The sequence below is a fragment of the Sinohyriopsis cumingii genome, chromosome 3 (assembly GCF_028554795.1).
Source record: "Sinohyriopsis cumingii isolate HCF-2022 chromosome 3, ASM2855479v2, whole genome shotgun sequence".
NCBI classification, from domain to species: domain Eukaryota; kingdom Metazoa; phylum Mollusca; class Bivalvia; order Unionida; family Unionidae; genus Sinohyriopsis; species Sinohyriopsis cumingii.
The window spans coordinates 154,028,420-154,049,531 of NC_142963.1; the positions used below are offsets into that span (position 1 = coordinate 154,028,420).

At 36.6% G+C, this 21,112-nt stretch overlaps 2 protein-coding genes across 3 annotated transcripts; one reads left to right on the plus strand and one right to left on the minus strand.

The window, feature by feature from the left end:
- The first annotated feature begins 5,230 nt into the window (after nucleotides 1-5,230).
- On the plus strand, nucleotides 5,231-20,796 carry LOC149804179 (uncharacterized). Of its 2 annotated transcripts, none has more exons than XM_089954164.1 (3): nucleotides 5,231-5,261; nucleotides 9,163-9,408; nucleotides 11,284-20,796. In XM_089954164.1, the coding sequence occupies exons 1-3, from the start codon at nucleotides 5,246-5,248 to the stop codon at nucleotides 11,445-11,447; spliced, it is 426 nt and encodes a 141-aa protein (XP_089810290.1). In that variant the 5' UTR covers nucleotides 5,231-5,245; the 3' UTR covers nucleotides 11,448-20,796. The 2 variants fall into 2 exon arrangements, with proteins under 2 accessions (XP_089810290.1, XP_089810289.1); XM_089954163.1 differs by lacking the exon at nucleotides 5,231-5,261 and adding an exon at nucleotides 5,510-5,838.
- On the minus strand, nucleotides 18,035-18,508 carry LOC149804180 (zinc finger MYM-type protein 1-like). Its single transcript, XM_089954063.1, has one exon. It carries the CDS (start codon nucleotides 18,506-18,508, stop codon nucleotides 18,035-18,037), a length of 474 nt encoding a protein of 157 aa, XP_089810189.1.
- Nucleotides 20,797-21,112: the final 316 nt, after the last annotated feature.

Genomic DNA, 21,112 nt, shown 5'->3' on the forward strand with positions numbered 1-21,112 from the left:
ACAGGCACATCATCACCTTCAGTTTTGGATTTAATTTCACTTCTATTGAATTTTGTTCATGGCTTTAAATTATTATGACTGGTGTCCGTAATTCAAGGATTATATTGAGGTTTAATTCCTAATGCCGTAAGTCCTTCTTTTTAAGTTTCACTTTGTATTCTAGAAAAATACATTCTTTGTTGAATTTTACAAAACTTGTAGCTTCTCATTCTTTCTGTTACTTATTTTTAAGAACATAGACTCGTAACACTATCAACACCCAGTTATCTAATATCCACCAATCAGTTGTCTAATATCCACCAACCAGTTATCTAATATCGATCAACCAGTTATCTAATATCCACCAACCAGTTATCTAATATCGATCAACCAGTTATCTAATATCCACCAACCAGTTATCTAATATCGATCAACCAGTTATCTAATATCCACCAACCAGATATCTGATATCGATCAACCAGTTATCTAATATCCACCAACCAGTTATCTGATATCAACCAACCAGTTATCTAATATCAACCAACCAGTTATCTAATATCAACCAACCAGTTATCTAATATCAACCAACCAGTTATCTAATATCCACCAACCAGTTATCTAATATCAACCAACCAGTTGTCTGGTAGCCATCAACCATTTATCTAACTACAACTAAAGTCCCTAACCACCATACCAATCTATAATACCTTTTATAAAGTAATTTTTTAAAATAAAAATGTAGCCCCTTCTATAAGGCATGTTAGGTACCTCCCTTATAAGACCGGTTAGGCACCTCCCTTTATATCATGCCTACTCTACTCTCCTACGTTTTAAACCAAATCATTTTCAGTATATACACTTCAACCCCATACAGACCACTTTCAGTATATACACTTCAACCCCATGGAGACCACCTTCAGTGTCTACACTACAACCCCATAGAGACCACTTTCAGTATCTACACTTCAAACCCATAGAGACCACTTTCATTATATACAGGTCAACCCCACAGAGACCAATTTCAGTGTCTATACGTCAACCCCATAGAGACCACTTTCAGTATCTACACTTCAACCCCATCGAGACCACTTCAACCCCATAGAGACCACTTTCAGTATCTACACCTGAATCCCATAGAGACCAATTTCAGTGTCTACACTTCAACCCCATAGAGACCACTTTCAGTATCTACACTTCAACCCCATAGAGACCACTTTCAGTATATACACGTCAACCCCATAGAGACCAATTTCAGTGTCTACACTTCAACCCCATAGAGACTACTTTCGGCATCAACACTCCAACCCCACAGAGACCACTTTCAGTATCAACACTCCAACCCCACAGAGACCACTTTCAGTATCAACACTCCAACCCCATAGAGACCACTTTCAGTATCAACACTCCAACCCCATAGAGACCACTTTCAGTATCAACACTCCAACCCCACAGAGACCACTTTCAGTATCAACACTCCAACCCCATAGAGACCACTTTCAATATATACATTTCAACCACAAAGAGTAAATCTAACTCAGCATTTAAAAGACCAATTACATATCAAAATACTGGCAGGCCAAAGTTTCATTCATCAAAATTATTAAGAAGTTACAATTGGAAGTCTTCACTAGTTATGGTAGATTGATGCTGTTATTAATTTTCATGATGTGTGCGAGATGTTTTAACAAGCTGACTGCCAAAATCAGTAGGTATCCTAGAGATTGAGAAAGAGAGAAATGGTTATTATTATTATTATTATTATTATTATTATTATTATATAACAACAGGGTCCTTTTGTTATCGATGCTAAAGGAAGGAGATAACCATAACGTTCACAAAAACACTTTTCTATTTTGTCATCTTTTCTAAACATGGGAAAGGACGATCATGGGGTATGTTATAAATATACTCATTACAAATTACTAGATATGCCACAGACAGTAAGAGAACAAAAAAAAAAAAAACAAACATTGGATCTCAGTCTAGTCCAGTTCTGTCATGCGCAGTCCCTTCTGGGTAGAGAAATGTGACTGGCAGTTATGTAACAGTTTAGAAAGAAAATGAGCCAAACCAGATCATACACTGTTCCAAAATATTAAAAAGCCAATATGTGATAGTTACTGACTTTTTTCTTCAGACTGCATTTCATGTGCATACAAACTACTTGATTTTGGAAGCAGGATAACTATTTTATGTTGTACTGGAAAGCTTTATGTTTGTTCCATTCGTTTTTTAAAACATTTGTTTAAGAATCAAATATCTAACGATAAGCATTGCTCCTGCTATGAAATAGAGGTTAAAAACACATTCTTCTAGTCTGCCCAAAATACTCCAATCTTAGACATCATATCTTACACACTCCCTACCAGACTGCCCAAAATGCTCCAGTCTTAGAAATAATATCTTACACACTCCCTTCCAGACTGCCCAAAATACTCCAATCTTAGAAATCATATCTTACACACTCCCCTTCCAGACTGCCCAAAAGCTTAGATTTTGTCTATAAAACCTTCATGGGGAATAAGTGAAAGGTTTAGTACTATTTTTAAAAAATCCCAAGAATTAGTCTAATTTGTCATCATGCATCCTGGTAGGATGTGTTTCCAATTTGTACAAACGATGCCTAGGGGGCCCCGAGTGGCCGAGTGGTCTAAAGCACTCTCCGTTACGGATCATTGCCATCTCACCTCTGTCTGCGTAGGTTCGAGTCTCGGATTCGGCCAATGTGGATATGTGAGAAAGCTTGCCAGTAGCTTCTCGAGGGTCGGTGGTTCTTTCCGGGCTTTTCCCGGGTTCTTCCTCCACCATTAATACTGACCGCCATGTATAGCCTATTGTGTTAAACCCTACAACAACAACAACAAAATACTCCAGTCTTAGAAATCATATCTTACACACTCCCTTCCAGACTGCCCAAAATACTCCAGTCTTAGAAATCATATCTTACACACTCCCTTCCAGACTGCCCAAAATAATCCAGTCTTAGAAATCATATCATACACACTCCCTTCCAGACTGTCCAAAATATTCCAGTCTTAGAAATTATATCTTACACACTCCCTTCCAGATGTCCAAAATATTCCAGTCTTAGAAATCATATCTTACACACTCCCTTCCAGACTGTCCAAAAATTCCAGTCTTAGAAATCATATCTTACACACTCCCTTCCAGACTGTTCAAAATGCTCCAGTCTTAGAAATCATATCTTACACACTCCCTTCCAGACTGTCCAAAATATTCCAGTCTTAGAAATTATATCTTACACACTCCCTTCCAGACTGTCCAAAATACTCCAGTCTTAGAAATCATATCTTACACACTCCCTTCCAGACTGTCCAAAATGCTCCAGTCTTAGAAATCATATCTTACACAATCAATTCTAGACTGTCCAAAATATTCCGATATTAGTGATCATATTTTATACCAACTTCCCTTTTCTCTTAGAATTTAATTCTTATAATTTGGCGTCTCTTTGTACTCTATATCAAAAATAATTTGTTCAAATTTGTATTAGGATGACTAAAAGAATTAAATAATTGGTTTAACTCACAACCTTTTGAAACAAATCGAACATATTAATAAAAGTCATGTAATTTTGATAGAAAAAAAAACATAAACTTCTCAAAATATTTATCGTGAAAACAACGACCGAAAATCTGCAAATGTTGCAGAAATTTGAAGAAAACCAGAGTCACTACGAAGAGCAAGTGTCCATGTGGTAGTCACGTGACACCAAAAAAAAAAAAAAAAACATCGCTGACACGTGCTCGGTATTTCTTGAAAAAGGTTTTCTCCACCCTGCTACGATACTGACAGGTTTCTGTTCGTTGTTCTAGAATAAATATGTTGAGAATTAAGTGTGCATTATATTTATTTACAAACATTAAGTGACTTCTATATAATATGTCCAAATTATATGTACAACAACTTGGAAAATGTGTTTATTGTCGATATCATGTGACTATATGACCTCTGATGTCGTTGACATGTAGGTTCCGAGATTTGTATAGTCATGTGAATCTGAAATCAAATGGCCAGATCCAGGTCAAATTTCAGCAACGACGTACTTTCGTCTAGTCTGTCAGCGGATTAAAGACATGACGAATTCTATGTTCACGATTTTTGAGAAAATAAATCATATCCCTATCGATTGCTTGCATGTATATCTCGATGAAAGGTCGTTCAAGTGTGCTGGGTCTGCTAGAAAGCGGCTACCCCATGCCGACACCAAATGGTGTCGGCGAATTTCAACTTTTCGATAGGGAATACCCTACACCATAACATAAATGTCCAAATATCAAAAATGGGGTGGCATGGGTCAGAGGAAACTCGGACTACTTAAGGGTATGTTGAAATAATTGTAATTGTTTGTTTTGGTATCAGTTTTTATCTTTCACACGCTTAAATTCAAAATTAAAGCAACAGATCCATGACAAATTGGTTTTCCAGATCCATGACAAATTGGTTTTCCAGCCGATTAAAATGTTGCTAAAATTCTCAGGATCATTTAAATTTGACAGGTCATTGTAATTTGTTTTGCCTACACAAAATGAACATGCGCGAAAATTAATCAATATCCGGTTTTAACATAAGGCAACGATCAGCGGTTATCAGCAAACATCAAACATTAAATAGTACGCACAACATAACGTAACTGAACATTTGTTATAATACGAGAACAAATCTTTAATCCAGAACAGCGTCATCACACCCCACACTCCCAGTTCAATCCAAGTCATGTGGTGTGTTTGTGTGTGTGTGTGTGTGTGCTCAACTGTGTGGAGCCCACATACTAAAGACCTAGTTAATAAAATAGAGCTGGTTCAGAGGAGACGTGCTAGATTCACCACAAATATATATCGTGTCAGTTCAATGTTGAACCATCTCCAGTGGGAAGCACTATAATCCAGACGAACCAACGCCCAGCTGACCATGTACAAGACAGCGAACGACTTAGTGGACATACCAGCGGACAAATACCTGACCCTAGCATATAACCAAACTAGGGCAAACCACAGGAAAAAAGTTCCAATTAAAGTCAGCATCGACAAATTGTTTCAAGTTCAGCTTCTTCCCATATACAATAGGGACTTGGAACAAATTACCATCATTAATTGCAGAAGCTCCTGACTTGGTATCTCACAATCAGGAGCTTTCCAAAATCAAATACTAATGAACTAGTCAAGTAAGACCTAGCGATTCTCAGGGCTATGCCGATTGCGGTTCATTATCTCATTGCCGCTACGGTAGCCGGACTGGTCTGAGTATGAAGGGACGAAAACGTACAATGGCACTGTTTTACTTCTTTCTGTCTTTCCTATCATTACTCTTCTGACTTTCCTATCAATTCCATCTTTACTTTATCTTTGACCACGAATCGCCCGTTGCTTAATAGTCAAGTGTAACTGCGTAAACGTATTTATAGATAGATATATAGATGTGTCTTGTAATAAGGACGCATGTCTATTGATATACCTGCATTGTATAGTTTCGACTTTAGTCATGTGATCTAATGTTAGGTGTGGGGTTATCATATATTTCGAGATTGTTAAATGTTCTGCAAGCCATGCATTTACGAGATCAAAAAGTAAAGCAAAGAACCAGTCTTTTTCACTGGGTAGCCATAGTAGTTATACGATGTCTCTTGATTTTCCGTGTACACGTGAATTTGTATAGACAAGACATGCTGTGTTGTGCTAATTAGAGATCTACCCTTTACTGCTTCCGTAAACTTGACTTCGCATAAGAAATGTATACGGGCAAGTCACTGACTCCTAGCTGAAACTTGTTTCAATTTTATGGATATAGAAGCAGGTCTTTGGACTTTGAGTGTTATACTTAGTTCAAAAGTTTCTTACGGTGAGTATATTTATGTCGTTCTATGGTCTACCTTATATCGAACCATTGGACTGTACGGAGTCATTAAACGGGTCTCTCTCTCTCTCTCTCTCTCTCATATACAATACATATAAGTAGTTGTATGGGTCGACTAGGGGTGATGTCATAATTTTTTGTAGGTCTCCGTAGGTTAACATGTGGGTGTTGGTTTGGGGTCATACGGGAAATCCTGTGTTAAAATGGTCCATATATTTAACACTGGGATGGTATTATGGGGTCAGACTTTTTATAGACACAAACTGGAGTGGTAATATTAAAAGTTGTATCTGCAATCCAACTCATCTCTCATACTGTCCAAACACACCACATATACAACGCAACACCCTTTATTTGATTACTATCCAAACACACCACATATACAACGCAACACCCTTTATTTGATTACTATCCAAACACACCACATATACAACGCAACACCCTTTATTTGATTACTGTCCAAACACACCAAATATACAACGCAACACCCTTTATTTGATTACTATCCAAACACACCCACTATATCCAAACAAAATTCCCTACCATCCAACGAAAAGGGTTGTCGGAAGTGTTGATACATACTTTCTCACAAACATACTATCAGACAAAAGAAGAATGAAACACACACACACACACACACACACACACACACACACAGATAGGAAGTGTTTATAGACACAATACGTTACTCTTGCATACATACAAACACGCGCTATCTCAAGAGAATGGGTAAGGGGCTTTCCTTTTTAATTGTCAACAACATAAACATATACAAACACATACATACACAAACTCACATAATTACTTTATCAAATAATATTAATATATCTATTTTCTATTGATCTAGAGGGCCCTGAAAAGTTGTTGACCAAAGTTAACACATGCCACATCGTTGACTGTTATTCTCCTTCTCAAACTTCTTCGCACAATGGATTCATACACCAATGCTCTCTTCAGACACCCTTGTTTCTCTACATATATTCTTCTCTTCCATATCGCCGTGTCCGAAATCTTTGTGATAAAACAGAAATCTTGGCGATAACCCATGATCACATAGATTAGGTAGTTCGGGTTAAACATCATGTTCGAAACAAGCGTACAAGATGGGTACTGTATTGTTAGGATGTGTGTTTGGATAGATGAGATGTAGAGGTGTGTGTTTCACAGGAATTTAAAAGCTCATTTTAGTGGTGTGTGTTCGGAGAGTAATCAAAAAGCCGATGATAGGTTGTAGGGACGTGTGTTTAAATAGTATATGTAATGTGTTGGATTGTAGATAACATTTGTTAACATTATCATTCCCGTATGTTCGTATAACACTTTTAGAGTACCATCCTATGTTGAACCTATGGACCATTTTGACATAGGATTTTCCGTATGACCCATACATGCCTACTATATAATTGTTTAAATACCTGTTACGTCACAATTATTCAAGAAAGACTATCTGACAGGAGCTCTGTACCTGTTTCTACTTCTGATTAGACGACAATACCACAACAAGGAAAGCCATCAAAACAAAACTCGATAAAACTGGCAGCGCATTGTCATATCATACGATTTTGTAGATTTATAGCAAGTTATTACTTTAAGGGCGTAATCAACTATTTCTTTGTTGGACCCGAGCTTCATCTGACTTTTGGAGCTACGTTGGCTCATTTGTTAACTTACATAAATCACGACCAAAAGGGCCCGGGTTCCAATGATGCCATTGAATCATCATAGGTCAACTACCGTGGTGTTTCCTTGGGCAATTGCCGGGGCAATACATAACCTAAATGTGTTGCTGTGCCATAAAACAGTAAGCCTACCAGTCATCCAGCTTTTACAAACACTTTAGATCAAACTTGATATGGACTTCGCTCATCAGGTACAAACAAGACTTAAGGTAAGTATTAAATTTGCATGTACGATGTCTCTCACTCATATTTACAAACAAGACTTAAGGTAAGTATTAAATTTGCATGTACGATGTCTCTCACTCATATTTACAAACAAGACTTAAGGTAAGTATTAGATTTGCATGTACGATGTCTCTCACTCATATTTACAAACAAGACTTAAGGAAAGTATTAGATTTGCATGTACGATGTCTCTCACTCATATTTACAAACAAGACTTAAGGAAAGTATTAGATTTGCATGTACGATGTCTCTCAATCATATTTACAAACAAGACTTAAGGAAAGTATTAAATTTGCATGTACGATGTCTCACTCATATTTACAAACAAGACTTAAGAAAGTATTAGATTTACATGTACGATGTCTCACTCATATTTACAAACAAGACTTAAGGAAAGTATTAGATTTGCATGTACGATGTCTCACTCATATTTACAAACAAGACTTAAGGAAAGTATTAGATTTGCATGTACGATGTCTCACTCATATTTGCAAACAAGACTTAAGGAAAGTATTAGATTTGCATGTACGATGTCTCACTCATATTTACAAACAAGACTTAAGGAAAGTATTAAATTTGCATGTACGATGTCTCTCACTCATATTTACAAACAAGACTTAAGAAAGTATTAAATTTGCATGTACGATGTCTCTCACTCATATTTACAAACAAGACTTAAGGAAAGTATTAGATTTGCATGTACGATGTCTCTCACTCATATTTACAAACAAGACTTAAGGAAAGTATTAGATTTGCATGTACGATGTCTCTCACTCATATTTACAAACAAGACTTAAGGAAAGTATTAGATTTGCATGTACGATGTCTCACTCATATTTACAAACAAGACTTAAGGAAAGTATTAGATTTGCATGTACGATGTCTCACTCATATTTGCAGACAAGACTTAAGGAAAGTATTAGATTTGCATGTACAATGTCTCACTCATATTTACAAACAAGACTTAAGGAAAGTATTAAATTTGCATGTACGATGTCTCTCACTCATATTTACAAACAAGACTTAAGAAAGTATTAGATTTGCATGTACGATGTCTCACTCATATTTACAAACAAGACTTAAGGAAAGTATTAGATTTGCATGTACGATGTCTCACTCATATTTACAAACAAGACTTAAGGAAAGTATTAGATTTGCATGTACTATGTCTCACTCATATTTGCAAACAAGACTTAAGGAAAGTATTAGATTTGCATGTACGATGTACGTGTCTCTCATTCATATTTACACTTCTTAACTGCATTGCAGTGTGCAGCATGAAAATACATAGAATAAAGTGGTAGGTACGAATTTCAATAAAATGACACTTAGAAACAGAATTACAGTACCTCAGCATGAAAATAAAGTGGTATATATTCTGTTTTCCTTTAAAATATGTTTGTAGGTGAAACTGCATTCTGCATTGATACTAGCAGTAACGTGACGAACTTGTGTCCCTGGGGATGTTGCAATAGTGGATTTTGCTGCGCTGAACCAAGTACCACTTACTTCTGGTTATTTGGAGTATTGGGAGCGGCGATTGCTTTTTTCTTGATTCTTTACTTCTTCAGGAAGCGGTGTTCCAGACCAGGCATTGTTCAGACACCACGTGATATGAGTGAAATGTTGCAGGCCAACGTCGCATACAGTTGTAAGATGGAGTTTCGATATCTCAGTTTGTTCTCCCTTGTTAATCTATATCCCTACACATCACTGAATGCTTGCATTTCTAGGCCGAGGTTATTCGTGCGGCCGCCGTGCACCTTAACCGGTAAAAGCTAATCGTGGCGATGCCACGTACATGATATGCGTAACATAAATATTTGTGCGACTGATTATCTTCGATTCCAAATTGATGTCATTGCTGTTAAAGTTTGTACAATGAGCTACTACTTCGATAGGAATAGAAACTTTGGAACAAATACTGAGTGAATCTTGGGAGAAAAACTTTAGGATTTTCACCCAATCGATTAGCTTTTTTGCGTTATTCAGTTTTTGTTCTACGATCAAACCATTAGGGTAGCTAAAGTGTTATAAGAGTTTGAAATACCTCTGTAATAAGCTAGCTAAAGTGTAATAAGAACTTGAAAGTAACAGATTTCTTTGCTAATGCCAGCTGTTCGCCATTTTTGTTCTGCAGTGTTTTGAGTACATTCACACAGTAAATCAGAATAACACAATTGTGTTCTCAGTTCGAGATTACAAATCTTACACAAAACAGAAAATAATAATAATAATAATAATAATAATAATAATAATAATAATAAAACATAGATTGAGAGGAAATCCTGGATCTTTTGTGTGGCAGGTTGACATAATTCGACTCTTCTGCGCTGTCTGATACATTGGACAATTATATTTCTTTGCTTATATTATGACTTTCTGTAGAAAATAACATTTTGGAATCGGGGAAAACCTTAAATTCACGTACTAGCCTCTAATTAAATGCAAATTATATTATAACTATTATAATCCAAACTAAGAGACTGGTATCGATGGATGCATCATGTTTACCCTTGTTCACACCATTCAAAATATTTTGGACACATCTCTAATGCGTTGATTGGTCGCCGTGTGGGTACCTTTTTCTATTCTGTGCATTCTTAGACTGTGTTTCTAGTCTTTCCAAAAGTTGGTATACAATGGAAGTGCGAATAGTCTCTTCACTATCAAGGATTTATTTAATCCTTTCAGCCTTTCTTATGGTCTTTTCTTGTAGTCCTGTGTCAAAGATTTCTCTGTAGACATAACCTTTTGTCCTTTTTTGAGTTAGTCATGTGAATCGCTCGTAACTGTTGGCTTCATGATCTCAAGTCTACTGGAATCATTTCAGATTCTCCACTCAATAGTAAAAGCAAGTACTTGTCATAAAGGATATGCCGTTTGTGCTTTTTTTTTTCTTCCATCGAGGCCCAATCAGATGTAGAATGTTTAGATTTTTCATGCTGTATACTTGTATAACCATGCATATTATTTATCCTACTTGAAAGTAGGTTTTAATGTTTCATTTTTAAGTCTGCAGCGATTATAGCTTTTCTTGTAATCATAGACAGTTGACTTAAACATTCACATTTTCCCCTGCACCTTTTACGTACTTTTCTGTGCGCATCTAGGTTAGATACTTGCACTCTATACGTACTATCTAGGCAGCGTACCGATCACATTAATGACATGACGCGCAGGCAGCGTACCGACCACATCACTTAATGACATGACGAGTAGGTAGCGTACCGACCACATCACTTAATGACATGAGTAGACAGCATGCCGATCACATCACTTAATGACATGACGAGTAGACAGCGTGCCGATCACATCACTTAATGACATGACGAGTAGACAGCGTGCCGATCACATCACTTAACGACATGACGAGTAGACAGCGTGCCGATCACATCACTTAATGACATGACGAGTAGGTAGCGTACTGACCACATCACTTAATGACATGACGAATAGACAGCGTGCCGATCACATGACGTGTAGGCAGAACTTGATAAGCAGGTTATTCTTTGTTCTTTTTCAGCTCGGAGTATCCCAGCTTACTATGACCCTCCTCCATATATTAATACCATAAATGGCACAAATCCTTCCGTCTTTCCTGCCGATTGTGATCCTCCCCCTCCTTACGAACTGCCGCCATCATACGAAGATGCAAGTAAAGGGAATAATGATAATGAACAAAGATGACAGTTGTGTCTTTTTCTATTATTTTATTCCAGCTCGAATTTTCATTCAGAATGTAACAGAATGATAGGAAGCACAGTAAAGGTTCTGGTCTTTTGTTCTGTGTGCACAAAATTGAATATTTAAGGATATAAATCACACTGACCATTTCATTTGATGAAATTAAGTGATGACGTTCGATAGTTCTTATATCACTTAAATGGGAGATCAGTTGTAGATACTCGAGTTAAAATAAAGGACGAAATTAGCTGTATGAAAAAAGTAACGATGAAAAGAACGACAAGCAGAGGTTCACTAAGGTCCAACGAGAACCTGCATTACATGGCTTAGAGTATCATTTCTTATTTCTTGTTCATAGGACCTTTCATCCATCATACAAATATCATCAAAAATGTTTACATATATGTATTATTTCTAATGCACGTGATAAAACTTCATGTAATGTATGTGCAAAAGAATTTTCTAGCATTAGCTAAAGTAGAATCAGTCATTCAGTGATCATATATGTAGCTACAGCATATTGTGTCATTCAGTGATCATGTTTACATGTAACTTTAGTATGTTGTGTCATTCAATGATCATGTTTACATGTAACTTCAGTATGTTGTGTCATTTAGTGATCATATATGTAACAACAGTATATTGTCATTCAGTAATCATATGTTTATGTGTAACGTCAGTGTATTGTGTCATTCAATGATCATATGTTTATGTGTAACTTCAGTATGTTGTGTCATTTAGTGATCATATATGTAGCTACAGCATAATGTGTCATTCAGTGATCACATGTAACCGCTCCAGTGGCCTAGGTGGTTAGAGCGTCCACCTAGGATGCGGGAGGCCTTCAGATTGGACTCCAGCCGAGTCATACCAAAGGCTTATAAAAATGGTACTCGCAACTGTCTTGCTTGGACTAATCGGCCCGGTGTCAGGATAAAGTGACTGGGTGGGACATGAAGCTACATGTCTGCGACGTTATTTCCCAGTGTTAGGCATCACTATAAACTGCCACACTACTGATATGGTATCAATATGACTGGAAAATTGTTAAAGCCATGTTAAAAATTCAAATTAGACACACAATGATCATGCTTATGTGTACCTACAGTATTATTGTGTCATTTAATGATCATATTTGTGTGTACCTATTGTATATTGTATCATTTAACTATCATATTTTTGTATGTAGCTATAGAAAATTCATAACAATATGGTGAATGTATCTCACAAGAAATTTGTTCAGAAATGGGAAGCATGCTAACTTGGAAGGATTTATATTGCAGTATGTTATTCCAGCATAAAACTACAAAAAGTCCCTCAAAGGAACTGACAATGTACTGGCTGCCAAAAATTTCCAGGAAATCAAGTGTTATGACTCAATTGTTTTAAACTAAGTAACAGAAAAGAGTGAAAATAAACAATTTTAGTAAATCTCAAAAAATAATTCATTTCCCTAGAATACACAGTGAATTAAATCCCCAAAAGTCCTAACAATTACATGTATATCACAAATCCAAAAGTTTAGTTTTCCAAATGAATTCTAGTTGTGTTCCGAATGAATTCCAGTTTTTTTTTATCACAATGCATTCACAATAAACTCAAAAATATTTATTTAGTCCAAAAGTATTAGAAAGCACTTTGTAATTTTAGTGAATAATTTGAATAAATAAATCCTCTCAAATTAAAACTTAAATAAAACTAAGAGACTGATTCTGCTCATCAGATGTCAAGATAGGAATAATGAATTTGTTTATTTCTCCCTTACATAGAAACCTGACACAATATGAGTACCAGGATGAGGTCATCTTAATGGAAATCTTCATGAAACCGAAAACAGTAGTTTCTACAATTTTCTAAGGTCAGAATCAAGGCTGTATCTAGAACTCAATAGCAAGTAAGCATGTTTACCCTACCTGACATTAGTCCTGCAGGCTCAAACTCTTCAATTATGGACAAAGGTCAATCACACAATACAAATTAAACGTACATAACACTAGTTATGACCATTTATTCCTTTTTGATTGCTGAGTGTTGAAATCAGCTCTGAAATTCTTTAACCATAAGAAGATGTTCAAATTAGCTGTTGTGGTGGCCACATTTGATTTCATATTAGAAGAACTATTTCATTTAGGATCAACTAGACATCATTAGAAGTGTTTTGGTGAAAACTCCTTGTCAGTATAATCGTTCATTCAAAAGTGATGAGTTAGCGTTAGAGGGCCATCATGGCAGCCATATTGGATGTAAGATTGGCACACCAGTTTCATGTAGGACCAACTATGTATTAAATGAAGCATTTTGGTGAAAACTCCATGTTGATATAGCCATCCATTTGGGAGGACTCCATGTTGATATAGCCATCCATTTGGGAGGACTGTCAATGAAGCATATTGGTGAAAACTCCATGATGATATAGCCATCCATTTGGGAGGACTATCAATGAAGCATATTGATGAAAACTCCATGTTGATATAGCCATCCATTTGGGAGGACTGTCAATGAAGCATATTGGTGAAAACTCCATGTTGATATAGCCATCCATTTGGGAGAACTGTCAATGAAGCATATTGGTGAAAACTCCATGATGATATAGCCATCCATTTGGGACCACCCTAACCCTAACCCATCCATTTGGGAGGACTGTCAATGAAGCATATTGGTGAAAACTCCATGTTGATATAGCCATCCATTTGGGAGAACTGTCAATGAAGCATATTGGTGAAAACTCCATGTTGATATAGCCATCCATTTGGGAGGACTCCATGTTGATATAGCCATTCATTTGGGAGGACTGTCAGTGAAGCATACTGGTGAAAACTCCATGATGATATAGCCATCCATTTGGGAGGACTGTCAATGAAGCATATTGGTGAAAACTCCATGATGATATAGCCATCCATTTGGGAGGACTATCAATGAAGCATATTGGTGAAAACTCCATGTTGATATAGCCATCCATTTGGGAGGACTGTCAATGAAGCATATTGGTGAAAACTCCATGTTGATATAGCCATCCATTTGGGAGAACTGTCAATGAAGCATATTGGTGAAAACTCCATGATGATATAGCCATCCATTTGGGAGGACTGTCAATGAAGCATATTGGTGAAAACTCCATGTTGATATAGCCATCCATTTGGGAGGACTATCAATGAAGCATATTGGTGAAAACTCCATGCTGATATAGTCATCCATTTGGGAGGACTGTCAATGAAGCATATTGGTGAAAACTCCATGTTGATATAGCCATCCATTTGGGAGAACTGTCAATGAAGCATATTGGTGAAAACTCCATGTTGATATAGCCATCCATTTGGGAGGACTCCATGTTGATATAGCCATTCATTTGGGAGGACTGTCAGTGAAGCATACTGGTGAAAACTCCATGTTGATATAGCCATCCATTTGGGAGGACTCCATGCTGATATACCATCCATTTGGGAGGACTGTCAATGAAGCATATTGGTGAAAACTCCATGTTGATATAGCCATCCATTTGGGAGGAATATCAATGAAGCATATTGGTGAAAACTCCATGATGATATAGCCATCCATTTGGGAGGACTCCATGTTGATATAGCCATCCATTTGGGAGGACTATCAATGACAATATTTTTAAGATGTCCATCATGGTGGCTATTTTGAAGGTCAGCTTACATCATTTTCACTTAGGACTAACTAGACACCATAAGAAGTCTTTTGATCAAAACCCCCATTTCAAAATGACCTTTCATTTATGAGAAATGTTGATAGCAAGATTTTCAAGATAGCCACCAAGATTTTTCAAGATGGTAACCATCGTGGCCATATTGGGCATCAGATCAACAATATTTTCATTTAAGATCAACCAGACATAATAAAAAGTCATATGGTGAAAATCCTATGTCAACCAGACATAATAAAAAGTCATATAATGAAAATCCTATGTCAACCAGACATAATAAAAAGTCATATGGTGAAAATCCTATGTCAACCAGACATAATAAAAAGTCATATAATGAAAATCCTATGTCAACCAGACATAATAAAAAGTCATATGGTGAAAATCCTATGTCTACCAGACATAATAAAAAGTCATATAATGAAAATCCTATGTCAACCAGACATAATAAAAAGTCATATGGTGAAAATCCTATGTCAACCAGACATAATAAAAAGTCATATAATGAAAATCCTATGTCAACCAGACATAATAAAAAGTCATATAATGAAAATCCTATGTCAACCAGACATAATAAAAAGTCATATGGTGAAAATCCTGTCAACCAGACATAATAAAAAGTCATATAATGAAAATCCTATGTCAACCAGACATAATAAAAAGTCATATAATGAAAATCCTATGTCAACCAGACATAATAAAAAGTCATATGGTGAAAATCCTATGTCAACCAGACATAATAAAAAGTCATATAATGAAAATCCTATGTCAACCAGACATAATAAAAAGTCATATAATGAAAATCCTATGTCTACCAGACATAATAAAAAGTCATATAATGAAAATCCTATTTCAACCAGACATAATAAAAAGTCATATGGTGAAAATCCTATGTCAATATAACTTTCTGTGCAGGAGGAGTAGCGATAACAAACTCGCACTTAGTCTAATGGATGCATGAGCAACAGAAGATTAATGAGAGACCATACCATAAACTCTTCTGGTCTTTAACACTATGGTCATGAAGAAAAAGCAAAAGCATAACCTAAGGTGGTCTTTTTGTTGTAAAGGTGTGGTGCTAATCAGTGCCGGATTTAGGACAAATGAGGCCCTGTGCTGGTTAAGTTATGAGGCCCCTTACTTGGGCCCTGCAAGAGGTAGGCCCAGTAGGCCTACACAGGTAGTCAGGCATACATACTCAGGGCCCTGAAAGAGGTAGGCCCGGTAGGTCTACACAGGTAGTCAGGCATACATACTCAGGAAGTTTAGGAGTAGTTAAAATATTACGTCTTACCTGATCAATCATTATTTTTACAATGACGATTGATGAAGAAGTTTACTGTTTACACAAAACAGTCAAATAATCAAATTGCCATGTTTTTGTATTACCCTGTTAAGGCCTGTTTACATTTTTACAATAGGCTATTTAATGTCAGAACATCTTCCTTCAATCTTTCCTGACTGCAAACTCATCAATGATTTCATCAAAATCAATAAGTTGCAGCTTATCATTCTCTGTACAGAGAATACTCAGACCAGACAGCCGCTCTTGTGACATTGTTGAACAAAGTTCACTTTTGATCCTTTTCAGCCTAGAAAATGATCTCTCTCCAGAACAGTTAGTGACCATCAAACACAGGAACAATCTAAGAATTGTTTCCACATTTGGGAAAGCAGCCTGAATTTTCTCCTGTTTTATTATCTCGTACATGTCTTGGTGGCTGAAACTTTCTTTTTCTGCATGAGCCTGTTTGACATACAAGTGGAAAGTCAAGAGTTCATCAACAAGACTGAGATCAACATCCTTTGGATATTCTTGTTCCAGTCTCTTTACACCATGGAGAATTTGTTCCCTCGGTAACATCCTTTGGATATTCTTGTTCCAGTCTCTTTACACCATGGAGAATTTGTTCCCTCGGTAACATCCTTTGGATATTCTTGTTCCAGTCTCTTGACACCATGGAGAATTTGTTCCCTCGTTGCTTGCAGATCAATTAAAAACGAGAAATTGTCAGCAACACTACTATACACAATAGCTCTTCTTTCTAAATTTGAGTGAAGAGCATCAATTACTGGGATAAATGAATGTATCCTAAACTTATCTCTTGGAGGAATTTCAATTTCATCCAAGGCTTCAGTTGCACTGCCATCATTGTGTTGTCATTTTCATACTCTATGCCTTCTTTGGAGAGTTCTGTACTCTACATCAGGTAGAGTAGTTTTTGCTTGCTCCTCAATCTCATCAAAGTTTTCCCATGTGTTGGAAACAAATTACAGAAGTGAACTGTATAGGTTTGCACACACGGTCAATGAAATCTGTGTACTTTAAAGGGCATTACTTACTTTGTGAAACTGCTCAAGCAAACCTGCCCATAGATGAAGCATGAACACAAATTCAAATTCTTCCATTTTCTGCAACAGATTTTGAGCTTGTCGTCTAGTATCACCCTTTTCAGTGTCATCATCATGGATGTGACTGAGTGCTTCAAGAATGTGAGCATAACTTTCACTGATGGCTGTCGTAGGTCTGGCATGGGTCTCCCATCTTGTATCAGATAAATGTTATGGAACATTTGACTGTGGTGGCAAGAAGTTTTTCAGCACTGCCCACCATCTTGTTGAGGCTGAGAAAATATTAAAGTTCATTGACCATGCCAAAGAAATTCACTGCATCCAGGCAAGAGTCAACTGCAGCTCTTCCAACCAGATTTAAGGAATGTCCAGCACAGGGAATACATTTTGCAAACTTATTCTTTTCCAGAATTTTCTGTTGAATGCCATTATACTTTCCAGCCATGTTAGATGCATTGTCATATGAATGACCCCTGCATTTACTGAAATCAATTTCAAGTTCTTCAAAGAAGTTCAGTATCAATTCAGCCATTCCTTCACCTGTGTGATTCTTCAGTTCAATAAATGTCAAAAATCATTAAACTGGTATTCCATCAAGGGGAGAAACATATCTAACAATTACAGTGAGTTGATCAACATTGAAAACATCAGGTGTTGAATCGACCGATACACTAAAATACCCTGCTTCTTTGATTTCTTTCACTATTTCGTCAAGAACTTTTTTAGCCATTAGCTGGATAACTTCTTCACATATGGTTTTGGATAGGTATGATGGATGGCCAGATCCTTTATTTCCATACTGGTTTATGTGGATACATAAGAAGGGATCAAATTTGGCAATCAATTCCAGCAAACCGAGAAAGTTTCCGTTGTTTGGTGAGCCGAAGGTTTCATCATCTCCTCTAAAAGCCAATCCATGTTCTGCCAACAGACAAATCACTGCCATCACTCGTTGAAGTTCATGCCTCCAGTATTCCTGTTCTGCTTTGACTTGCTCATCAAGTTTGGTTGTAAGTGTCTGACCACGTTTTCTTGTTAAGTAGGTCAACATAGCGTCCATATGACTTTTTGAATTTTCATGGGTCTTAATAATTTGAGGATGAGACCAGTTATCAAATCCTGAAGACGCTAGAGCTGTAGTTGAAGAAACATTCTTAGAGAATTTTGAGAAACATTTGCACACAAAACAGTAGACTTTTCCTTCTGCTAGAGAATATACTAGCCATTCCCGAGGGTAGGTTTCTAGATTTATTTTAGTGGAGAAGAATAAACTTCCTGAGCATTAACGACTTTGGTTTTTGTAGGTTCGCTTCGAAGTTGTGAAAGGTCTATCCTAGTGTTGACATTCCAAAGGGCCTTTCTCAATCCAGTATGAAATTTCTTCATTGTTCAATGTGGTCCATAAACCTATATCATTCTTGACAATGAAATCAGTAGAAGAACCAACACTTGCTTCTGTACATTTGGTGGTGGAAACTGAAGCTTCCGTGTCTGTGGATCTACTTGTACTTGGAGTTACTGACAAATGTTCCTGGGTGCCACTGATACTTGGAGTTACTAAAAAATGTTTTTGAGTGCCACTGGTACTTGGAGTTACTAAAAAATGTTCCTGGGTGCCAAGTAATGCATCTGAATCTTCTGTATCTGCTGTTGAACTTGTTTGTCCTGGTATGCAAAGTCAAATGATGTGATTGGCTTTAAATGTTTGACTATATCTTTTTGTTCTGTTTGGCGTTTTCTTTTACTTGCACCACTTTCATATCGTCTACTCATTGTTAGGATTAAAGAGCTGGAGCAGTAATATCAGTTGTTTGGATTCGATTCTGGGAACTGAATAATACAAATTTAAAATCAATATGTAATAAATTAACAAAAGAAATTAATAAATTAATATCAAAAATTAAAACAGACGGTTGGATAAAAACATGCAACAAAATAGATCAAACTTACAAAAAATACACCAGAAAATTTTGGCACCACTTTAATATCATCACTCAATGAAAAACAATGACACACACAAACACTCCTATACAACATAACAATCATAGATTCATAAATCATACAGCATATAATTCGCAGCAAAAAGCCAACTTACTAGCAGATTTCTATAAACAACTGTCTACTCCGGCTATACTTCACACAAGAACAACATAACCAAACATATAAATCAACTATCCTCAGCACACAACACAGACCCAATCACTACATCTGATATACAAGAAGCAATACAAAATCACAAAGACACCACACCAGGATCAGCCGAAATTAATCAGACCACTATGATAACCCGCCACAGGTGGTACTGTACCCAAACACTACAGACCAATTTCACTTATATAACTTTTAGGAAAAACATTTGGACATTTTGACTTTTGAAAAACATTTGAAAAGTTCATTGTAAAATTTTTTTTTGCCATGAAGATGGGGCATTCTGGCCAACGGGGCCCTGTGCTTAAACACACCTAAGCACAATGGTAAATCCGGTACTGGTGCTAATGGAGATGCACATAATGATACAGTTTGATAATTCTAGCATGAACAGAGCTTGATAAAGAAGTTCAAAATATAATTTAAGCAAAGTCAGAAAAGCATGAAATATTGGTCACATTGAGTTACTTTGTGGTGGGCATGTATTGCTCATCAAGCCGTGTCCCTTTACCAAGTTTCATGATTGCAGGTATAAGAGTATTAAACAGTGTACAAAAGACCTGAACTTTAGCTAACCTTGAGAACAGTATGCAAACAGTGTATGAAAGACCGACACTTTAGCTAACCCTGAGTACAGTATGGAAACAGTGTATGAAAGACTGGAGCTTTAGCTAATCCTGAGTACAGTATGGAAACAGTGTATGAAAGACCGACACTTTAGCTAACCCTGAGTACAGTATGCAAACAGTGTATGAAAGACCGGCACTTTAGCTAACCCTGAGTACAGTATGCAAACAGTGAATGAAAGACCGACACTTTAGCTAACCCTGAGTACAGTAAGGAAACAGTGTATGAAAGACTGGAGCTTTAGCTAATCCTGAGTACAGTATGGAAACAGTGTATGAAAGACCGGTGCTTGTCCTGATTGTGAGTGTAGTATGTATACAGTGTACAAAAGACCCAAGGCATCACAAAAATTTACCAAGAATGAATATACAAAAGTAGCCTGCTCTTAGCTATGAAATTACTCAAAGCTGTTGCTTAGGAATGGCTGAGATGCAGTCAGACTGTACATATGTGTATATTTTTCTTTTACAATGTCATAATATCATATTGTACTGTATATATGCATGTATTTGCTAGCTGCACATGTACTGTATAGTCCATGAAATAAAATAATGAAAACATCAATTTACTTATGTTTATTTCACTTTATTATAACATGCAACAGGAAATAAATTTAAGTTTAAACCATTAAGACATCAATCACATCAACCATTGTTTTTTATGATGTCCACAGTTGTCGAGTTGCCAATGTCTAAGAATGAGTCAGATGTAACATGCTGTGGGAATGGTAGCTATTGGGTGATGTCCATGCTGACAGATCTTTTTAATGTATTGTTTATGCTTGCTTGATAGTGTCACCATAACAATGTAAAAAGTACAACAAATACCAACTGATAACTTGCAGTTAAATGCGTTATGGCAAAATAATAAAATGCAATCC

Excerpts from the sequence above, each read along its gene's own strand:
- LOC149804179 (XM_089954163.1), top strand. The coding sequence starts at position 5,778 with ATGGATATAGAAGCAGGTCTTTGGACTTTGAGTGTTATACTTAGTTCA. Across the intron at positions 5,839-9,162 it reads TAGTTCAAAAGTTTCTTACG|GTGAAACTGCATTCTGCATT; the intron begins GTGAGTATATTT and ends ATATGTTTGTAG. Across the intron at positions 9,409-11,283 it reads GGCCAACGTCGCATACAGTT|CTCGGAGTATCCCAGCTTAC; the intron begins GTAAGATGGAGT and ends GTTCTTTTTCAG.
- LOC149804180 (XM_089954063.1), bottom strand. The coding sequence starts at position 18,508 with ATGTTGACCTACTTAACAAGAAAACGTGGTCAGACACTTACAACCAAA.